General features: G+C 44.6%; 1 protein-coding gene across 1 annotated transcript in view; it reads left to right on the top strand.

The window, feature by feature from the left end:
- The first annotated feature begins 7,898 nt into the window (after window positions 1–7,898).
- The window catches only part of slco3a1a (solute carrier organic anion transporter family member 3A1a), a 215,020-nt gene continuing 200,216 nt past the window's right edge, over window positions 7,899–22,702 (top strand). The window contains exon 1 of the mRNA XM_078241289.1: window positions 7,899–8,039. Coding sequence (XP_078097415.1) covers window positions 7,899–8,039 — 141 coding nt within the window. The remainder of the gene's footprint in view (window positions 8,040–22,702) is intronic.

Here is a 22,702-nt window from a genome sequence, read left to right on the forward strand (position 1 = left end):
AGCAGAAACTGATAGCCAGGTTCCGCACACACAAGGACGGCCTCAACCGGGATATTGGGTTTATGTCACACTATTTCACATAAATATTTCTGCTTTTTTCCTCCTGAGTCTTTATCATGCGATCCTAGAATCAGAATTTATGTCACACTATTTGTAACTCCCACAGTTGCGTGGACCTGCAGAGTTTCACTGGCTGTCTTGTCTGGAGACAATACACATCTTTTTAGCCTATCTTGATGCTCTCTCCACTCCCATTGTTTTGTTTCTTAAAGACTGGATTAGTTGTAAGTATTCGCATTCCAACCATTATTCATGTAAATTGAGTCTGTGTCTTATAAGTTCTGTTTGTGAACAGAATTCCCACTCACCTGAAGAAGGGGCTCAGAGCCTCGAAAGCTTGTGTGGCTTTTGCTACCAAATAAACCTGTTGGACTTTAACCTGGTGTTGTTAAACTTCTTACTGAGGGACTTGGAGTCAGAGCTTCTGGTTCAGGAGTATGGACACCACCAACTGCACCCACACGAGTTCCACCTTTTGGAATAGTGCCCTGGGCCACCTGAACAGGCAAATGGAACTTCACAGTTTAACATTTCAACAGCGTAACAGAATTTCCAGCAATGCAGCATCCCTCCATATTTCACAAAGTGTGGCTGTATTTATTTTGTTTAACTCTCTGAAAACAAGACTTGAACCTACAACCTCCTGTCTCAGGGAGAAGCTGAGCTCCAGCTGACACTCGGACAGGACTATACTGTCCATTTAGTAAGTGCTTCCGGCTGTCCTTAGCCCCCTTTTTAAACCTCACTTTTTCCCAGCATATAAATGTGATCCACAATGTGTCAATCCCAACAGAGGGAAGAGTGGAACAGTCCACACGATGTAGCTTCGGCGCGGTGGCACAGTGGTTAGCACTGCTATCTCATAGCGCCAGGGACCCGGGTTTGATTCCCGGCTTGGGTCACTGTCTGTGTGGAGTTTGCACGTTCTCTGTGTGGGTTTCCTTCGGGTGTTCCAGTTTCCTCCCACAGTCCAGAGATGTGCAGGTTAGGTGAATTGGCCATGCTAAATTGGCCCTTCGTGTGCCCAAATAGGCACAGGAGTGTGACGACTCGGGAATTTTCACACTAACCTCACTGCAGTGTTAATGTAAGCCTACTTGTAACACTAATAAATAAATTTTACATTTTAAAACTTCAGTAATTGGAGGCAGCCTCCATGGTTACACGATCATATTTGAATCCGAGATATTTGAATCATCGATAGTCACGGATGAGGTGCCTGAAGATTGGAGAGTGGCAAATGTTGTGCCTTTGTTTAAAAAGGGCTGCAGGGAAAAGCCTGGGAACTACAGGCCAGTGAGCCTCACATCTGTGGTGGGTAAATTGTTGGAAGGTATTTTGAGAGACAGGATCTACAGGCATTTAGAGACGCAAGGACTGATTAGGAACAGTCAGCATGGCTTTGTGAGTGGAAAATCATGTCTCACAAATTTGATTGAGTTTTTTGAAGGGGTAACCAAGGAGGTAGATGAGGGCAGTGCAGTTGATGTCGTCTACATGGACTTTAGCAAGACCTTTGACAAGGTACCGCATGGTAGGTTGTTGCATAAGGTTAAATCTCACGGGATCCAGGGCGAGGTATCTAAATGGATACTAAATTGGTTTCTTGACAGAAGCCAGAGGGTGGTTGTAGAGAGTTGTTTTTCAAACTGGAGGCCTGTGACCAGCAGTGTGCCTCAGGGACCAGTGCTAGGTCCACTGTTATTTGTCATTTATATTAATGATTTGGATGAGAATATAGGAGGCATGGTTAGTAAGTTTGCAGATGACACGAAGACTGGTGGCATAGTGGACAGTGAAGAAAGTTATCTCCAATTGCAACGGGATCTTGATCAATTGGGCCAGTGGGCTGACGAATGGCAGATGGAGTTTAATTTAGACAAATGCGAGGTGATGCATTTTGGTAGATTGAACCAGGGCAGGACTTACTCAGTTAATGGTAGGGCATTGGGGAGAGTTGCAGAACAAAGAGACCTAGGGGTGCATGTTCATAGCTCCTTGTAAATGGAGTCACAGGTAGACAGAGTGGTGAAGAAGGCATTCAGCATGCTTGGTTTCATCGGTCAGAACATTGAATACAGGAGTTGGAATATCTTGTTGAAGTTGTACAAGACATTGGTAAGGCCACACTTGGAATACTGTGTGCAATTCTGGTCACTCTATTATAGAAAGGATATTATTAAACTAGAAAGAGTGCAGAAAAGATTTACTAGGATGCTACCAGGACTTGATGGGTTGAGTTATAAGGAGAGGCAGGATAAACTGGGACTTTTTTCTCTGGAGCGTAGGAGGCTGATCTTATAGAGGTCTATAAAATAATGAGGGGCATAGATCAGCTAGATAGTCAATATATTTTCCCAAAGGTAGGGGAGTCTAAAACTAGAGGGCATAGGTTTAAGGTGAGGGGGGAGAGATACAAAAGTGTCCAGAGGGGCAATTTTTTTCACACAGAGGGTGGTGAGTGTCTGGAACAAGCTGCCAGAGGTAGTAGTAGAGGCAGGTACAATTTTTAAAAGCATTTAGATAGTTACATGGGTGCAATGGGTATAGAGGGATATGGGCCAAATGCAGGCAATTGGGATTATCTTAGGAATTTTTAAAAAAGGGGCAGCATGGACAAGTTGGGCCAAAGGGCCTGTTCCCATGCTATAAACCTCTATGACTCTATGACTCTATGATCACTATTCATAGAATCGCAGAATTCTTTAAGGGAAGGCGATGGCCTAGTGGTATTAACGCTAGACTATTAATCCAGAAACTCAGCTGATGTTGTGGGGACCCGGGTTCAAATCCCATCACCTCAGATGGTGGAATTTGAATTCGAGAAAAAAATATCTGAAATTAGGCATCTACTGATGACCATAAAACCATTGTTGATTATCGGAAAAAGCCATCTAGTTCACTAACGTCCTTTAGGGAAGGAAATCTGCCGTTTTTACCTGGCCTGGCCTACATGTGACTCCAGAGCCACAGCAATGTGGTTGACTCTCAACTGCCCTCAGGCAACTAGGGATGAGCAATAAGTGCAGGCCATGTTCCACAAATAAAAAAAAGAATGATAGAATCCCTCCAGTGTAGAAGAAGGCCATTCAGCCCATTGAGCCTGAATCGACAACACTACCCACAATTCCATATATTTACCCTGCTAGTTCCCCTGACACTAAGGATCAATTTAGCATGGCCAATCAATCTAACCTGAACATCTTTGGACTGTGGGAGGAAACAGGAGCACCCGGAGGAAACCCACGCAGACCTGGGGAAAATGTGCACACAGATATTCACTCAAGGAATTGAACCGCAGCGTGAGGTAGCAGTGCTAACCACTGTGCCACCGTGCCACCCCTAATGGCTCAATATGCAACCAAAACCACTAAAATAATTGAATCCATCATTAGTCGGATTTAATTTATGTCAGGAATGGATCTCCATAGTCCCTGGGATGGGGGATATAGCCCAAAAGGGCTATTTGCTCACCCTGTTATCTCTTTACTGACCAACGTTATGTTGGTAAGTAAATTTAAAAGACCTCCACTGTTAACCATATCCAGCACAATTATTTCCATAATGGAGGCAGTGTATTGTGAAGTGCTATCTGTATAGATTTTCTATCATTGAAAACTCTCCTCAATAGTCACAGACAGCTCTCTTCCAATACTCTCCTGAATTATATAATTTGCTCTGCATTTACTCACCATTCTCAAATCAAATTATGTATTAATGAAAAAAAAACACAGCAGTGTTGGATATTCAGAAGCTTTTTCCCAAGGTGGAAGAGTCGTTTACTAGGGGGCACAGGTTTAAGGTGCGAGGGGCATGTTTAAAGGAGATGTACGAGGCAAGTTTTTTACACAAAGGACGGTGCGTGCCTGGAACTCGCTGCCGGGGGAGGCAATGGAAGCGGATACGATAGTGACTTTTAAGGGGCGTCTTGACAAATACATGAATAGGATGGGAATAGAGGGATATGGTCCCCGGAAGGATTGGGGGGTTTTAGGCAGCATGGTCGGTGCAGGCTTAGAGGGCCAAAGGGCCTGTTTCTGTGCTGTAATTTTCTTTGTTCTTTGTTCAGTTTTGTAATTAAAGTTTTGTAAATATCAAGGGTCGCTGATCCTACCCAGAGGCTGAAGTTTACCGTTGGTGTCAAACCCTGTGGACAAGAATTTTTCAGCTTCACCCCCCGCCCCCCCTTCCACCTCCCTGGTCTGTTTTAAGCTAAATTATCCCAGCTTGAACAACAACAACTTGCATTGCTGTAGTGCCTGTACTCTGCACCCTCTCCTTTCCTTCTCCCCTACGTACTCTATGAACGGTATGCTTTGTCTGTATAGCGCGCAAGAAACAATACTTTTCACTGTATTCCAATACATGTGACAATAATCAATCAAATCAAATCTAAAGATGATTATGCACTCTGCCACAGATCTCTCAGTGACAGAAAAACTTTTTCCAAAAGCGCTGTACCGCGTCAAGCTTCTTTTGTTACCCACTGTGATTATACCTTTACAGAACCTCAGCGCCTGTGCTTGTCTGAACATCGGCCCCATCAAGAATGCCACTGTAATCCCAGGCAAATGTCCAAGCCCAGGCTGCCAAGAGGCTTTTCTGACCTTTGGCCATGCTAAATTCTCCCTCAGTGTACCCAAACAGGCGCCAGTGTGTGGCGACTAGGGGATTTTAAGTTTTTTAAAGTTTATTTATTGGTGTCACAAGTACGCTTACATTAACACTGCAATGAAGTTCCTGTGAAAATCCCTTAGTCGCCACACTCCGGCGCCTGTTTGGTTACACGGAGGGAGAATTTAGCATGGCCAATGCACCTAATCAGCACGTCTTTCAGACTATCGGAGGAAACTGGAGCACCCGGAGGAAACCCACACACAAGGAGAATGTGCAAAGTCCACATAGATGGTGACCCAAGTTGAGAATCAAACCCGGGCCCCTGGCGCTGTGAGGCAGCAGTGTTAACCACTGCACCACCGTGCCACCCTGTAACTTAATTGCAGGGTTAATGTAAGCCTACTTTATAGAATCATAAATTATTGAAACCCTACTGTGTGGAAAGAGGCCATTTGGCTCATCGAGTCTGCACTGATCACAGTCCCTCCCAAGCTCTATCCTCATAACCCCACGGGGAGGGGGGGGGGGAGCAGGGGAGGGCACGTGTGGGGGGGGAGGTGCGGCACAGTGGTACAATGATCAGCACTGCTGCTTCACTCCACCATGGACCCGGGGTCGATTCCTGGCTTGGAATCTCACCGCGTCTGCCTGGGTTTCCTCCCACAGTCTGAAAGATGTGCTGCTTAGGTGTTTTGACCCGCACAGGCGCTCGAGTGTGGCGACTAGGGGAATTTCACAGTAACTTCATTGCAGTGTTAATGTAAGCCTACTTGTAACTAATAAATAAACTTTATCTTTTTATCTTTTACTTTACTTTATTTAACCTGCAGCCCCCCTGACACTAAGGGGCAATTTAGCAGAGCCAATCAACCTAACCCGCATATCTTTGGACTGTGGGAGGAAACAGGAGCAGCCGGAGGAAACCCATGCAGACATGGGGAGAATGTGCAAAGTCCACATCGATAGTGACCCAAGCCGGGAATTGAACCCGGGCACCTGGTGCTGTGAGGCAGCAGTGCTAACCACTGTGCCACCGTGCCACCCTACTTGTGACATTAATAAATAAACTTTTGAATAGCCTCCTTCTGCACTGAGGGATTTAATGATCCTGTGCATCTATATGGACCTGAAATAGTGAGACCCAAATGCATTTGTTAGTTTATTTTCTTAAGAAAGAGCTCTATTAAAATGGAGAGGTTCGCCTGAGTTTATAAATAATTAAATGGGTACAAGATTGCTCTTTTCAGCTCCCCCATCAACTCCTTGATACAGCGCCATCTCTTGATGCAAAGTTGCTGAGGTGTTGTTAAATTTGCTCAATCGACTCGGGTATAGAATGGGTTGGTCACTTCAAGCTCCTAACACACCGATAGCTGAATGTAGCCTTTTAACTGCGGGGGCTGATCTATTATTAATGCTGTGCTCTGTATCCACAACTGCAGTCGTGTGGCACAAGATAATTTGATACCTCTTAGAAAGTTTCATTCTTTGAAAGTCTATGGAATTCTTTTGCATTACAGATCCCTATTCTGCCCTCGGAATGGGGGAAAAAAGTATGAGTAGGTCGGAAAAGATACCTTGAAATATATTTTTGAACCGTTTTGTTTTAATAATTGACCAACTTATATTGGACAAAATGTTTCAAAAATATATTTCAAGAACACTGTGCCACCGCCCAAAAATGTAGCAGAGGTAACCTTCGTAAACTCAGTTCTGGAGCAGATTTTTTTTAACATTTCCGTCCGGATCGTTTGCTGAAGATTTTTTTTTGCACATGGGGTATTACGCACTGCAGAATGTGGAGCTACTGGTGTGGCCACGACACGTTTGGATTGCAGTCCCGGCTGCTTGAACCTTCAATTCGAAATTCAGTTTTTGAAATATGTATATATATACTTTCAAAAACACACAAACACGGCCCATGGCAAAATAAAGAAAAATCTGGCAATAAATCCCACAAATCATTCAGCAATTTTCCACACACACACACCCTCGCTGCAGTCCCAGCAGCTGGGAGGCACTTCACATTTCCAAATATATCTCAAGCAGGCGACTTTTAGAACCGTTAACTTTTATTACTGAACCAATCGAGGGGATGTGCTTTATTAAAGAGAACTTAGCAGGCTTGAAGGAAATGGTTGATTGTTTGCGATTGCTATCGATAATGATGTGTACAAAAATCTCGACTTAATTCTATTGAAGAATGAACACTGACTATGCTAGCCACAATTTAAAAAAACACCTTGACTGAACAAGTTGAAAGGATATGCTTCAATCAACATAAGTTTGAATTTTTGAAGGAAATTGTAATTTGATATCAATAATATTCTGTACAAAAATCTCGACTATCCAACTACAAATTCAGAAGACAACACGATTTGAGCCAATGTCTTTTACTATATATTATTTTACAATGCATGCAGGTTTTGAGGTGGCTGTGTTTTAGAATTGGGTAACTATTATCTAATCCCAATCTCAAATCTCAATCAGACCACAGACTAATGGAATGTGACAAGGCATGTTTTATGTTAAGCGTTCTGTTTGAACCAGAAATGCAGTCTGTGTGTGTGTGTGTGTTAGGGAGAGGATCACATAGGCAGAGGGAAAAATCTGTGCTCTCTATGTAGGAATCTCTGACAAAAGAATGGTCTGCAGGCTGTGTTACAGGTGAAGGTTTGCTCAATTTGCCTGAATTGTTCTTTCCCTCTCTCTCTGTCTGGATTGGGAAGCTGGTGAGTGACAGTGAAGCGAAGGGGGGGAGGATTAAGGAGCAGTGATGAAGCTTTGCCGTCCGCTGACGGCTCGGGGACACAGCTGAAGAGTGGGGTTGGGGAAGGAAATGCTTTGCAAAACATCAGCCAGCCAGCCGCTTGGGGTTGAAGATAAATGTAAAGAGGGCCTTTTCCCCCTCCTCCTCCGGGGAGGGTCGGCGGAGAGAGGAAGACACTGCCCAGTGAGCTAACCCACCCTACAGAGGAGACAGAGGGAGAGGGAGGGTCCTGTATGAGGTGACAATGGGAGCTGGAAGGACATTATAGGGATGAGGAGGAGAATGTTGGAGCGGTGATCCTGCAGGGAAGGAGGGGGGGTTTGGGGAGGAGGGGGGTGTTTAGACAGAGGCAGGATCCGGGCTGACTTCTTCCACTCTGTGTGTGTGTGCTGTGTGTGCTTCTGTGTCGCTGTCTGGCTGAGAGAGAGGCACAGGCGATCAGGAAAAAAGGATGCAGAGTGGACAACCTCGGGGCAGCGGCGCCAGCGACGTCCAGAAAGACGGGAAAAAATCCTGCTTTTCCAACATCAAGATCTTCCTGATCTCAGAGTGCGCACTGATGCTGGCACAGGGAACAGTGGGAGCTTATCTGGTAAGGCGAATTCTAGTACCTGGAGTCCCAGTCATTCCCTGGATAATTTAAGACCATTTAATGCAATTTTTTAAAAATTAAGAAGTTGATCCTAACAGGGTCTTGGAAGATTTTAGACACTAAAATGTACCAGAATAATTGAGAGCAGGTGATATTACACATGATAATGTCATTGAAAATATGGTATCTCACTAAGCCTATCAATTGGTATTAATCAGGTGAGATTACCAGATAGAAGTGAAATCATACATTGAGAAGTTTTATTTGACAATATTAAACATGTGAAAAGAGATTGGCCTCTGTAATAACTGGATCTATTAATCTGTGTGGTCTGCAGTTAAATCCTATTATTAGCCTGTGTGTGTTGCAATTCTGTGATTGATAAGATGTGAAGCTGCTTGACTATCACCTATCAGCAACATATATTTACAAAGCAGCTTTTACACAGACCCATGCCAACATAAAATTCATAACACTGCACGGATATTTCATTATTATCTAATTCCCAGCAGCTAGCTGCAGTGGAAGGAAAGGCAAAACTGATTTACTTCAGCTAGTTTTGTGAATGCAATTCTGTCAGATTTTCACTGTACGTATGTGCGTGTGTGTATATATTTTATATATATTTTCTAAATAGGTGATGCATTCATGCATGTGTGCACATATACAACACATGTATGTTTACATACATGCAGAAACCCTGGCGTTTTGGAACAAAGAATTAGGCTAACCGTTAGCTAAAACATGATAGATTGCTGTTTCTATGGAAACATACGGTGGTTGCTGGGGACTCTTACATAACTGTTATCAATCAGTTACCAAGTAGGGTCTCAGGATTGTGTACCTGCAGTTTGCTCTCTGGTTACCTGGTTCACATTGAGAGACAGGCCAAATAATCCACATTACGTCAGGGTCATTCACTAACTTATGTTCAGGGTCGTTCCATGTCTGTTTGCCTATCTCTCTGTGTATTTGTGTCTCTCTCTCCCTCTCTATCTGCTTCTGCCATCCTGCTCCTCTCTTCCTGCTTTTCTGCGTGCGTCTCCACATCTTTTATTGCTCTTCTGTTCTGTCTCTTCCTGTCCCCATCTCTCTCCCCTCTCTCTCTCTGTGCAGAGAGACACACAAGGTGCATTCTCATTTGTCTCTTCAATATTTGTCCCCCTTGATCCTCAGAGCAGAGCTAGAGGCCAGCTCTTTTTTTTTCCTGCATCTCCAATTCTGCTGCCAGATTATGAGTACTGCATTTAGCAATGTTCCAGTCTTATGTCTCCTACACAATCTCAATTAATCAGGGGCCTGCGTAAAAATACCTAAGAAGGAAGAAGTCACGAGTGAGGGGGAGGTAGTTAGCAATGTGGCTGTGTGATTTTATTTTGTTCGATGCTTCTTTATGTGCTCTTTAATGGTGGATTACTTGTTCTTTATCGAGGATGATCATTTCATTTGAATCTGAGCATTTGTTGTCAGTGCAGATTTCTGCCCATAAAGATCACTTCATACAGCCACTGTGTCCAAATACCACAGGCCTTGCCATTAACAGATGAGATTCTCTTTTACATAATGGATCCTGTCATTAGGTAATGAGATTTGTAAGTGTTGGAGTCCAGACCTGATCCAGAGGAATACATATGATGCTGTCGTGCACAATATGAACTGGAGGAACTTCGGAGGGACCTGTTTTTCATGTTTCCCTTACTGGCTGACTGGTCTTGCCTGATGTGGCATTCTGCTGTATAGACCAAAAAGATCCCGTGTGCAATCCTTAATCTCAGCGGCACGGCGGTTGGCGCTGCTGCCTCACAGCGCCAGGGGTCTGGGTTCAATTCCAGCCTCGGGTGACTGTGTAGAGTTTGCACATTTTCCCCGTGTCTGCATGGATTTCCACCGGGTGCTCCGGTTTCCTCCCACAGTCCAAAGATGTGTAGAATAGGTGGATTGGGCACGTTAAATTGCCCCTTAGTGTCCCAAGATGTGTAGGTTAAGGGGATTAGCAGGGTAAGTATGTGGGGGTCCGGGGATAGGGCCTGGGTAAGATGCTCTGTCAGAGAGTCAGTGCAGACTCAATGGGCCAAATGGCCTCCTTCTGCATTGTAGGGTTTCTATGATTCAATGGTGTCAGAGGCACTGCCCAAGGCAGCTAGAGGCGAACGGCAGGTGCCAGCTTGCTGCATTATCCAGTGCCCACCGTACCCGAGTTAGAATTACAATCATAGAATCACACACAGCACACAAGAAGGTTGGTCGGCCCATCATGCATGTATCTCTTTCTGAAAGAGCTACCAGTTAATCACACTTCTCTGTTCTTTTCCAAAAGCCCTGGAAATCTTCCCTTTCTGAGTGAGGAATAAAGTGCTTTTGAAGGACCAACACCTGCTGGATCAGAAAAAACTAACTGAGGGAAATAAAAACAAATATTCGTCTCAGCACAGTGACTTTGCACGCACTCACTTTCAAACACTGGCATCTGCTCAAGGCCATCGAGTGATGGGTTATTATCTTTAAAATAAAAAGAAACAGAAGTGTAGGTGGGGTTTGCTGTTTTCTTATATATTCTCCTAGTCAGGGATACTAAGCTGGAAAGCCTCAGCGAAATATTTTAACATTTTGGGTTTAATTGTTCATCGCCATCATTTCTAACGAAAGGGCAGACCCGAAACGTGAAGCAGTCTTTCAGATGTCAAGTTGCAGCATTTCCAGCGTTTCTCCCTCTGTTGTGATCTTTTGGCATGGACTTAGTTCTAGTGGATCTTAGAATCATGGAATTGTTGCAGCACAGGAAGAGGCCATTCAGCCCATCAAGCCTGTGCCGGCTCCCTGGAAGGACAATTTAGCAAGTCCAACTCACAAACTCTTTCCCTGTAGCCCTGTAACATTTTTTCCCTCCAAGCAAGCGCATATCCAGTTCCCAAAGCCACAACTGTACTTGCCACCCATTTCAGGTTGTTTCAGACCACAACCGTTTGCTGCATTAAACAGTCTTCCATCATATTGCCTCTGATCCTTTTGCCAATCATAAATATTGGGCACATAGTAATCAGATGCAGCTAAAGACAATTTAATTAGTTACAAAGGGTCGTGAATGTAGCCCAATCCATCACGCAAACCAACCTCCCATCCATTGACTCTGTCTACACTTCCCGCTGCCTCGGAAAAGCAGCCAGCATAATAAAGGTCCCCACGCACCCCAGACATTCTCTCTCCCAACTTCTTCCGTCGGGAAAAAGATACAAAAGTCTGATGTCACGTACCAACCGACTCAAGAACAGCTTCTTCCCTGCTGCCATCAGACTTTTGAATGGACCTACCTCGAACTAAGTTGATCCTTCTCTACAGCTTAGCCATGACTGTAACAGTACATTCTACACTCTCTCCTTTCCTTCTCTATGAACCTTGTCTGTACAGAGTGAAAGAAACAATACTTTTCACTGCATCCCAATACATGTGGCAATAATAAAATCAAATCAAATAATAAGGGCAGATGCTGTCCAGATATGGCCTGGTTGCTACGGTGAGCCTCGGGAGACATATCTCAAGGGTTTTGAAATTGGAAAATGAGGAGGTGATACTTGCGTTGGACAAAGCCTTGGCCAGGCTCCATATGGAGTACTGCTTTCTGTTTTGGGCACGAATGCTCAGGAAAGGTATATTGCTTTAGAAAAGGGGTTCAGAGCAAATTCACCAGAATAATACCAGGATTCAAAGGGTTAAGTTACCTGGACAGGTCGCTCAAACAGTTTTGTAATCCCTTGTATTTACAAGGTTAAATGGTGATCTAATAATAATGTACAGAATGATTCAGAGATTTGATACAGAAAAGGCGGGGAATTTAGAACAAGGAGACATAATATTTAAAATAGGCAGCTCATTTGGGGCAGCACAGTGGCACAGTGGTTAGCACCAAGAACCCGGGTTCGATTCCCAGCTTGGGTCTCTGTCTGTGTGGAGTTTGCACGTTCTCCTTGTGCCTGCATGGGTTTCCTCCGGGGGCTCTGGTTTCTTCCATACTCGAAAGATGTGTGAGTTAGGTTGATTGGCCATGCTAAATTGACCCTTAGTGTCAGGGGGACTAGCTAGGGTAAATGCATGGGGTGGGATTGTGGTCAGTGCAGGCTTGATGGGCCAAATGGCCTTCTCCTGCACTGTAGGGAAATCTATGATTCTAAGGTTTACCAGGCTGATTCCGGGGATGGCGGGACTGATGTATGAGGAGAGATTGATGAGATTAGGATTGTTTTCGCTGGAATTCAGATGAATGAGGGGGGATCTCACAGAGATTTATAAAATTCTAACAGGACTAGACAGGGTAGATGCAGGGAGGATATTCCCGATGGTGGGGGAGTCCAGAACCAGGGGTCACAGTTTGGGGATTCAGGGTAGACCATTTAGGACGGAGGTGAGGAGACATTTCTTCACCCAAAGAGTGATGAGCCTGTGAAATTCATTACCAGAGGAAGTAGTTGATGCCAAAACGTTGGATATATTCAAGAAGCGGCTGGATATAGCACTTGGGGCGAATGGGATCAAAGGTTATGGGGAAAAGCAGGATTAGGCTATTGAGTTGGACGATCAGCCATGACCGAAGGGCCAAATGGCCTCCTCCTGCTCCTATCTTCTATGTTTCTATGATTTAGATGTCAATTCAGAAGCACAAAGTGTAATGGAAATGTAGAATGTACTCCCTAAAATATGAACACTGGGTTGTTTGAAACATTCAGGTCTGAGATCAATAGATTTTTGTCACGTCAGGATATCAAAGGAGAGAGAACAAAGGCAGGTAAATGGAATTGAAATTCAAGCAATCGACGATTTGCTTGAATGGCAGAACAGTATTGAGGGGAAGAATGGTCTCGTCCTTTTCCGACATCCCACACATTAGGCTGGCTATCAGCAAATGACAGATTTACTGTATTGTAATGATTGTTCAAGGCCATCAAGCCTTCGAATATTAGCTTTGAGCTCTGAAAAGAAACAGAGATGGTGATACTGTGCAGGGGAAAATCTCAGGGGGAAGAGAAGCAGAAATGTGTGAGTTTCACTCCCAATATTCCATGTGGACTTTCCCGATGAATGGAGAATGCTGAGTTACGGCTGCATCAGCTCTTGTCTTCTTGACAAGTGAACAGTGAGGCATAGTGGTTCCCTCGACTTGACTTACAGTGGGCTGGCCACTATCTCCAATGTTCTTGAGAATGGAATAGGCTCTCCATATCATAGCCAATGACCTGCAAGGATTTTGGGAGTAATAGCAGATGGTTTTCAATTCAGAATTGTGATATTCCATCAGTGGGATCCTTTTAGTTTTGTAGTACTAGCTCGGAAATTGTTAAAGTTTCATTAAGAGCTTATTTAAGTATGGTTCACGTAAATCACCCAAAAGTTTGCAGCAATTTGCAACTCAGTGCATGTCTCCCTCGCCATACATTGCTGGACAATTTACTCATTAATAAAGGGATGCGTGATTAAACTAGCCATTGTTTTGGCCACAAATTCTGGCCCAATTAAACAATGTGCTCATATGCAACATGGAAATGGAGAGGCCAGGAGACACCTTCTGATTGGAAGTTTCTCGAAACTATGTTTGTTTCCTTCCAAGAGCGTGATGTAAACCAAGGTCAAAATGGATTAAATGGATTGGAATTTGCTGAAAATTTGCATCCATACCATACGTCATGAATGCTGATGGAAATTAGGGTGCTAGTATTTCCCGCACTCGCTCTCCAGCTTGTCTCCAAACAACCCCCACACCCCCCCAACCATCCTTCCCCATCAGGGCAACTGCCACATTCCTCAGATGGTCACTTAACAATCTGTATCCTTGTTCAGCCATTCACATATTCCGATTACTTAATGGACACTTTTAGCACATTTCTCAGCCTTCATCATCACTATTTACATTTCCTTTGTCCAATTACAGCCTCCTCTACCCCCACTGTATAAATATTGCCTGATATTCTTTCCTCTCAGCTCGAAACGTTGGCTCTATTCTCTCTCCACAGGCGCTGTCAGACCTGCCGAGATTTTCCAGCATTTTTCTGTTTTTGTCTCCGATTCCAGCATCCACAGTATTTTACCTTTAACATTTCCTTGTACTTGCTCGTTTGGCGGCAAGGCGGCACAGTGGTTAGCACTGCTGCCTCACAGCACCAGGGACCTGGGTTCAATCCCCGGCTTGGCTCACTGTCTGTGTGGAGTTTGCACGTTCTCCCCGTGTCTGCGTGGGCTTCCTCCGGGTGCTCCGGTTTCCTCCCACAGTCCAAAGATGTGCAGGTTAGATGGATTGGCCGTGCTAAATTGCCCCTTAGCATCAGGGAGGACTAGCTGGGGTCAATGCATGGGGTTATGGTGATAGAGCGTGGGTGGGATTGCGGTTGGTGCAGACTCGATGGGCCGAATGGCCTCCTTCTGCACTTTAGGGAATCTATGAGCATTTGCCTCACCAAAATAACAGCTAGAGGTTATGGTTCCGCCCTCATTAAAATCAATGGCAGGATCGAGCTTGCTAAACTAGTGTCAATGAGATGGCAGCTGCCAGAATGGTACTGGTGGGCTGAGTGTACAGAAATTATAACAGGAACGCATTTAGAAGGGACAACTTGGCTCCTGGGCATAACCCATCAGAGAGCTGCATTGTCCTGTCTATAGCTTCTTCAGTCGGTTGATTAAAGCAGAGCTCACACTGTTTGAAGACGCAAATGTATCGCGAATGTTAATCCTAATTATTTCTCACGCTGCTAATTCCTGCAATCATAAAACGAGATGCAGGGCAATCCTTGAAACACCGGGACATTACTTCTGAGCATGATTGTTTGCTGCATTATCTCCTGTGTCAATCACAGGTGAAGTACTCTTCAAATCCACAGCTCCCAGCCAGAGTCTTGTGATGCGGAGCGAGAAGAACTGTTTGTTCTTGCAGCGATATTTATTTAATATTTATCCCCTGTTTATACCTTTTCGTAATTGGCTGCCGGATGCAAATAAATGTTAGCTGGAGACTGCAGTTTAATAAGAATTTGTTTTAGCAAATTCTTTGACAATTTAATCATGATTTGCTCCCAGCTGCAATCAGCAGCAACAAAACTAACTTTGCAAATGATTCAGCCACTCATTTTTGAAATCAGATAGATAGATAGAACATTACAGCGCAGTACAGGCCCTTCGGCCCTCGATGTTGCGCCGACCAGTGGTACCAATCTAAAGCCCCTCTAATCTACATTATTCCAATATCATCCATATGTATCAGATACTATGCTGGGATCAGCGATTGATTAGAATCATAGAATCCTACAGTGCAGAAGGAGGCCATTTGGCCCATCGAGTCTGCACCGACCACAAACCCACCCAGGCTCCATTCCCATAACCCCACATATTTACCCTAGCTAGTCCCCCTGACACTAAGGGGCAATTCAGCATGGCCAATCCACCTAACCCGCACATCTTTGGACTGTGGGAGGAAACCGGAGCACCAGGAGGAAACCCACACAGACACAGAGAGAACGTGCAGACTCCACACAGACAGCGACCCAAGCTGGGATTCGAACCCAGGTCCCTGGCACTGTGAGGCAACAGTGCTAATCACTGTGCTACCCTGCTGCCCTTTATTTAAAGTTATTACTTTGAATATAATTGACAGTGTACTCCTACGGGCCACTTCATTTCACAATCTGAAAATTTTAATTCCTGCAGAAATCAACATTTGAAATTATATCTTAACTATTCATTGTTTGCGCCACTGCTGTACCATGGCTTCTGTTGTGTTATTATAATGATATAAAGCACCATTCACTCATGGGGAATTGAGTGAACAGGGTTGTAGTTTCACTACACTAGACACATGAGGACTGATATACAGGGATAGAAAACTTTAAAAGAGCAGCAGAGCTGTGTGTCCTGTGCTCTGCTCCAGGCCAAAGTGAAACTGAGACTGGATCACATGATACACTTCCCTTCTCGTGATGGTATGCAGCAATCCCTTAAAGGCATATTGCAACATTCCCCTTCCTCTTTAAAGATACTCTCCTACCTTCCAAAGAAGTATAGCTATTTACAATACATGTTCATGTTTAGCTACCATTCCATAAATGTATAGAACTGATGAGTCTCTAAAGTGTAAAGGTAATCTGCTGGTATGCCCAGATTTTAGACCATATGACCATAAGATATAGGAGCAGAATTGGACCATTTGGCCCATCGAGTCTGCTCCGCCATTCGATCATGGCTGAAAAGTTTCTCAACCGCATTCCCCCACTTTTTCCCCATAACCTTCGATCCCTTTACCAATCAAGAACCTATCTATCTCTGTCTTAAGTGAACTCAATGAACTGGTCTCCACAGCCCTCTGCAGCAATGAATTCCACAAATTCACCACCCTCTGACTGAAGAAATTCCTCATCTTGGTTCTAAAGAGTCATCCCTTTACTCTGAGGCTATGCCCTCAGATCCTAGTTTCTCCTACTAATGGGAACATCTTACTCACATCCACTCTATCCAGGCCTTTCATTATTCTGTAAGTTTCAATGAGATCTCTCCTTCATCTTTCTAAAAGGAATAGGTAATGGTGACCTTGCAGGGAAGTTATATATGGGATTGTCATCCTTGGATGTTGTTCCAGGTTACATTTGGGACTTTGTCCTCAGTGCAATAGGTCTGTACATAAGCATGCAGGTGCGGCAGGCAGGAAAAAAGGCAAATGGTATGTTGGCCTTTATAGCGAGAGGATTTTTGTACAGGAGCAGGGATGTCTTGATGCAATTATATAGGGCATTGGTGAGGCAACACCTAGAATATTGTGTGCAGTTTTGGTCTCCCTTTTTGAGGAAAGAATGGTCTTGCTCTGGAGGGAGTGCAGAGAAGGTTCAGCAGAACTGATTCCTGGAATGGCGGGACTGACGTATGAGGAGAGATTGAGTCCATTACGATTGTATTCACTGGACTTCAGAAGAATGAGGGGGGATCTCATAGAAACCTATCAAATTCTAACAGGACGAGACAGAGTAGATGCAATAAGGATGTTCCCAATGATGGGAGTGTCCAGAACCAGGGGTCACAATTTGAGGATACAGGGTATACCGTTTAGGATAGAGATGAGGAGAAATTTCTTCACCCAGAGAGTGGTCAGCCTGTGGAATTCACTACCACAGAAAGTAGCTGAGGCCAAAACATTGAATGTTTCCAAGAAGCAGTTGGATATAACACTTGAGGTAGAGGGGACCAAAGGATATGGGGGGAAGGCAGGATCAGGCTATTGAGTTGGATGATCAACCATGATCATAATGAATGGCGGAGCAGGCTCGAAGGGCCGAATGGCCTACTTCTCCTATTTTCTATGTTTTTATGTACTGGGGTTGAGGAGCTAGAATATATCTGATTTGTCTTCGGTTGCAACTCACCATTGCTCCTTTGTGTGTAATAACGTCATAGGACTTTGGCTATGAGCAAATTCTTGTCACTGCGACTGGTTGCCACACATCTTCTGTGAGATCCTAGATGCGAATTTGTTGTCCCAACTGTCAACTCAGCAATTCTGTACCCGTATTTCAATTCTGCAAAATGATTTGATTTGACTTATTATTGTCTCATGTATTAACATACAGTGAAAAGTATTGTTTCTTGTGCGCTATACAGATAAAGCATACCGTTCATAGAGAAGGAAACGAGAGAGTGCAGAATGTAGTGTTACAGTCATAGCTAGGGTGTAGAGAAAGATCAACTTAATGCAAGGTAAGTCGATTCAAAAGTCTGACAGCAGCAGGGAAGAAGCTGTTCTTGAGTCGTTTGGTACGTGACCTCAGACTTTTATATCTTTTTCCCGATGGAAGAAGGTGGACGAGAGAATGTCCGGGGTGCGTGTGGTCCTTAATTATGCTGGCTGCTTTGCCAAGGCAGCGGGAAGTGTAGACAGAGTCAATGGATGGGAGGCTGGTTTGCGTGATGGATTGGGCTGCATTCACGACTTTTTATAGTTCCTTGCGATCTTGGGCAGAGCAAGAGTCATACCAAGCTGTGATACAACTAAAAAGAATGCTTTCTCTGGTGCATCTGTAAAGGTTGGTGAGAGTCGTAGCTGACATGCCAAATTTCCTTAGTCTTCTGAGAAAGTAGAGGCATTGGTGTACTTTCTTAACTATAGTGTCGGCATGGGGTGGACCAGGACAGATTGCTGGTGATCTGGACACCTAAAAACTTGAAGCTCTCGACCCTTTCTACTTCGTCCCCATTGATGTTGTCAGGAGCATGTCCTCCACTGCGCTTCCTGAAGTCGATGACTATCTTCTTCGTTTTGTTGACAATGAGGGAGAGATTATTGTCATCACACCAGTTCACCAGATTCTCTATCTCATTCCTGTACTCTTGTTATTGATTGAGATCCGACACACTACAGTGGTGTCATCAGCAAACTTGAAAATCAAATTAGTGGGGAATTTGGCCACACAGTCATTGGTGTATAAGGAGTATAGTAGGGAGCTGAGAACACAGTGGGGCACCGGTGTTGAGGATGATCATGGAGGAGGTGTTGTTGCCTATTCTTACTGATCTGTGAGTTAGGAAGTTCAGCATCCAGTTGCAGAGGGAGGTGCTGAGGCGCTGGCCACGGAGTTTGGAGATGAGTTTCGTGGGAATAATGGCGTTGAAGGCTGAGCTGTAGTCAATAAATAGGAGTCTGACCTTTGTTATCTAGGTGTTCCAGGGTTGAGTGCAGGACCAGGGAAATGGTGTCTGCTGTGGACGTGTTGCGGCGATAGGCAAACTGTGGTGGATCCAGCTAGTCCATTGGCCACCTTCTCTTGCTATTTTAGACATCACTGTCTAGTTTCTGAGAGAATAGAAAGAGTAAGTAAATTGGTATGCAGTGGTCTGTCGAACACGAGCTCTGCCAGTGATGGAATAGCTGTATTTAAAGGTGTTGCTCTCAGATGTAACATTGCAATGTGTATTTCTTGCTTCGTCTTTCTACATTTGCGAATTAGGAATTTCATTGTGTGGATCATTTGTTGAGCTAGGCTATTAGATCGAGAATAATGAGGAGAAGAAGTAGTGTGATCGATATTTCACTTCTCAGACATGTCCTAAAATGGCTTACTGATAAATTGAGGACCGTTATTGGTCATGATTTCTCTAGGCACACTAAATAAACTGAAAATAGCACTTGGAATATGTGGAACAGCTGTGTTTGACATATTAGAACCATAGAATCCCTACAGTGCAGAAGGAGGCCATTTGGCCCATCGAGTCTGCACCAACTCTTCGACAGACCATCTTACCCAGCCTCCTGGGAGATGCCTAGCTTGTCCAGTAAAGCCAAAGTTATTTAATTGTGGTTGTGCGCATGCTGAATTGAATCAGGCCATCCTTCAATGATGGTTTTCCAGTTAGGTGAGGTGGTGGTATCACATGTAGGCCACATCAGGTAAGGATGGCAGATTTCCTTCCCTAAAGGACATTAGTGGACCAGATGGCTTTTTATGACAATCAGCAATGGTTTCATGGTCATCATTAGGCTTTTAATTCCAGATTTTCTTTTAACTGAATTCAAATTTCACCATCCACCATGGTGGGATTCTAACCTGGGTCCCCAGAGCATTACCCTGGGTCTCTGGATTACTAGTCCAGTGAAAATATCACTGCACCGTTCGCTCCCCTGATGGTAGCACGTCAGTGCAAAAGATAAAACTGAAACATTTGCAACAATCTTGGCCTCCTCTGGAGGTCCCCAGCACCGATTCACTCTGTGTGATCTCAAGAAACAGCTGAAGGCACTCGAGGCCCTGACAATATTCCAGCAATAGTACTGAAGACTTGTGTCCAGAACTTGCCGCGCCCCTAGCCAAGCTGTTCCCGCACAGCTGCAACACTGGCGTCTACCCAGCAATGTGGAAGATTGCCTTGGTCTGTTGTGTACACAAAAAGCAGGACAAATCCAAACTGGCCAATTACTCAAAAGTGCAGTGTCATGCGGCTGGAGGCTTCACATAGAGCAAAGGATCTGTGTGTCTCAAGTACGGCCGCCAATTCTCTAGCCCTGGCCTGCTACCTCCAGGAATTAAAGATTCATCTCCAGGACACAACTGTGAACTGGAAAGACACTGGGGCATTAAACAAAATTCTGTGTGTGTGTTCTTTTCATACTCTGTGAATGTTTCTGTTTATTGTTTATAAAGCTATCAAAGGTTGGGGAAATGGCTGTTTGTCTGGCAGTCAGGAACCATTCAGTTGGGTAATGAAAAGTCCTTTCACTTGCCAGTTGGTGAGCGAAAATGCTGCATTGACGGGTGAAGTGATCAAAGGGGAGGAGGGGGGACAGTTGGATTCAGGAAGTCATTCGATGAACCCTCCAGGAACGCAGTCTACTAGACCTGGCAACCCAAAGATAATGAGGGATCATTCATATACGGTCAGACCCAAGGTTCAGGGTTCAAGTCCCACTCCTGGGCTTGAGTTGAAGAAGCAATGCTGACCTTCCAGTGCACGACTGAGGGTGTCAGATTGTCCATCCCTAATTGTCCTGGAGAAGGTGGTGGTGACCTGCCTTCTTTGAACCACTTTTGGATAAGGCATTAAAGCTGAGGCCCCATCTATCTGCCTGGATGAATATAGAAGTTCCCATAGCATCTTCAAGTTTGCTGATTACACCACCATAGCGGGTCGGATCTCAAACAATGACGAGACAGAGTACAGGAATGAGATAGAGAATCTGGCGAACTGGTGCGGCAACAATAATCTCTCTCTCAATGTCAACAAAACAAAGGAGATTGTCATCGACTTCAGGAAGCATAAAGGAGAACATGCCCTTGTCTACATCAATGGGGATGAAGTAGAAAGGGTTGAGAGCTTCAAGGTTTTAGGTATCCAGATCACCAACAACCCCCCCTGCTGACACTATAGTTAAGAAAGCCCACTAATGCCTCTACTTTCTCAGAAGACTAAGGAAATTTGGCACGTCAGCTACGACTCTCACCAACCTTTACAGATGCACCAGAGAAAGCATTCTTTCTGGTTGCATCACAGCTTGGTATGGCTCCTGCTCTGCACAAGACCGCAAGGAACTACGAAAGGTCGTGAATGTAGCCCAATCCATCATGCAAACCAGCCTCCCATCCATTGACTCTGTCTACACTTCCCGCTGCCTCGGCAAAGCAGCCAGCATAAGACCCCAAGAACCCCGGACATTCTCTCTTCCACCTTCTTCCGTTGGGAACAAGATACAAAAGTCTGAGGTCACGTACCAACCGACTCAAGAACAGCTTCTTCCCTGCTTCTGTCAGACTTTTGAATGGACTTGTCTTGCATTAAGTTAATCTTTCTCTACACCCTAGCTATGACAGTAACACTACATCCTGCACTCTCTCCTTTACTTCTCTATGAACGGTATGCTTTGTCTGTCTAGTGCACAAGAAACAATACTTTTCACTCTATGTTAATACATGTGACAATAATAAATCAAATCAAATCAAAATCATTATTTTGAAGAACGGCAGAGGAGTTATCACTGAGTCCTGGGCAATAGTTACTCCTCAATCCACAGCACAAAAACAGATCATCCAGTCATTATTGCATGGCCATTTGTGGGGGTTTACCACATCTTTTACATTAAAGTTTATTTATTAGTTACAAGTAGACTTACATTAACAACTGCAATGAAGTTACTGTGAAAATCCCCTAGTCGCCATACTCCAGCGCCTGTTCGCGTACACTGAGGTAGAATTTAGCATGGCCAATGCACCTAACCAGCACGTCTTTCAGACTGTGGGAAGAAGCCAGAGCACCCGGAGGAAACTCACACAGACACGGGGAGAACGCGCAAACTCCACACAGACAGTGACCCAAGCCAGGAATCGAACCCGGGTCCCTGGTGCTGTGAGACAGCAGTGCTAACCACTGTGCCACCATGCCACCCCAGTCAGTGGGGTGGCGGTGGCCTCGTGGTATTATCGCTCGACTATTAATCCAGAAACTCAGCTCATGTCCCGGAGACCCGGGTTCAAATCCTGCCACGGCAGATGGTGGAATTTGAACTTAATAAAAAATATCTGGAATTATAATTCTACTGATGACTACAAAACCATTGTCGATTGTCGGAAAAACCCCATCTGGTTCACTAACGTCCTTTAGGGAAGGGAATCTGCTGTCCTTACCCGGCCTGGCCTACGTGTGACTCCAGAGCCACAGCAATGTGGTTGACTCTCAACTGCCCTCGGGCAACTAGGGATGGACAATAAATGCTGCCCAGCCAGCGACGCCCATGTCCCACAAATGGATAAAAAGAATACGCTTGATGAAGTATTTCATTAACTGTGGAGCACTATGAAATGTCCGTTGGTCGAGAAAAGTGCTTTATAAAATGCAAGTCCTTTTTTTTCTCTTCCTCACCCCCACCCTCTCCAGTTACGTCACTGCATTTCCTTTCCTGTCACACTGGATACAATCAGTGTGAGTCAGGGATCAAACTAGAGACCTTTCAGTTTGTTTATTTTAATGTCACGTCCGAGGCCAACCGTGGAGACAATTTCCGTCTGTCCCCTAAGCTGTTTGATTTAAGCAGTCGAAGAAACGAAATGGTATTGATTGCACAATCGTAAGATGCAAACGGATCAAGCTGTGGGTCACTACCATCCTTGGAGGTGCATTTTCGTATTCATTTAGTTATAGATCTCTGCTGGTAAATA

The sequence above is a fragment of the Mustelus asterias genome, chromosome 24 (assembly GCF_964213995.1).
Source record: "Mustelus asterias chromosome 24, sMusAst1.hap1.1, whole genome shotgun sequence".
Taxonomy (NCBI): Eukaryota; Metazoa; Chordata; class Chondrichthyes; order Carcharhiniformes; family Triakidae; genus Mustelus; species Mustelus asterias.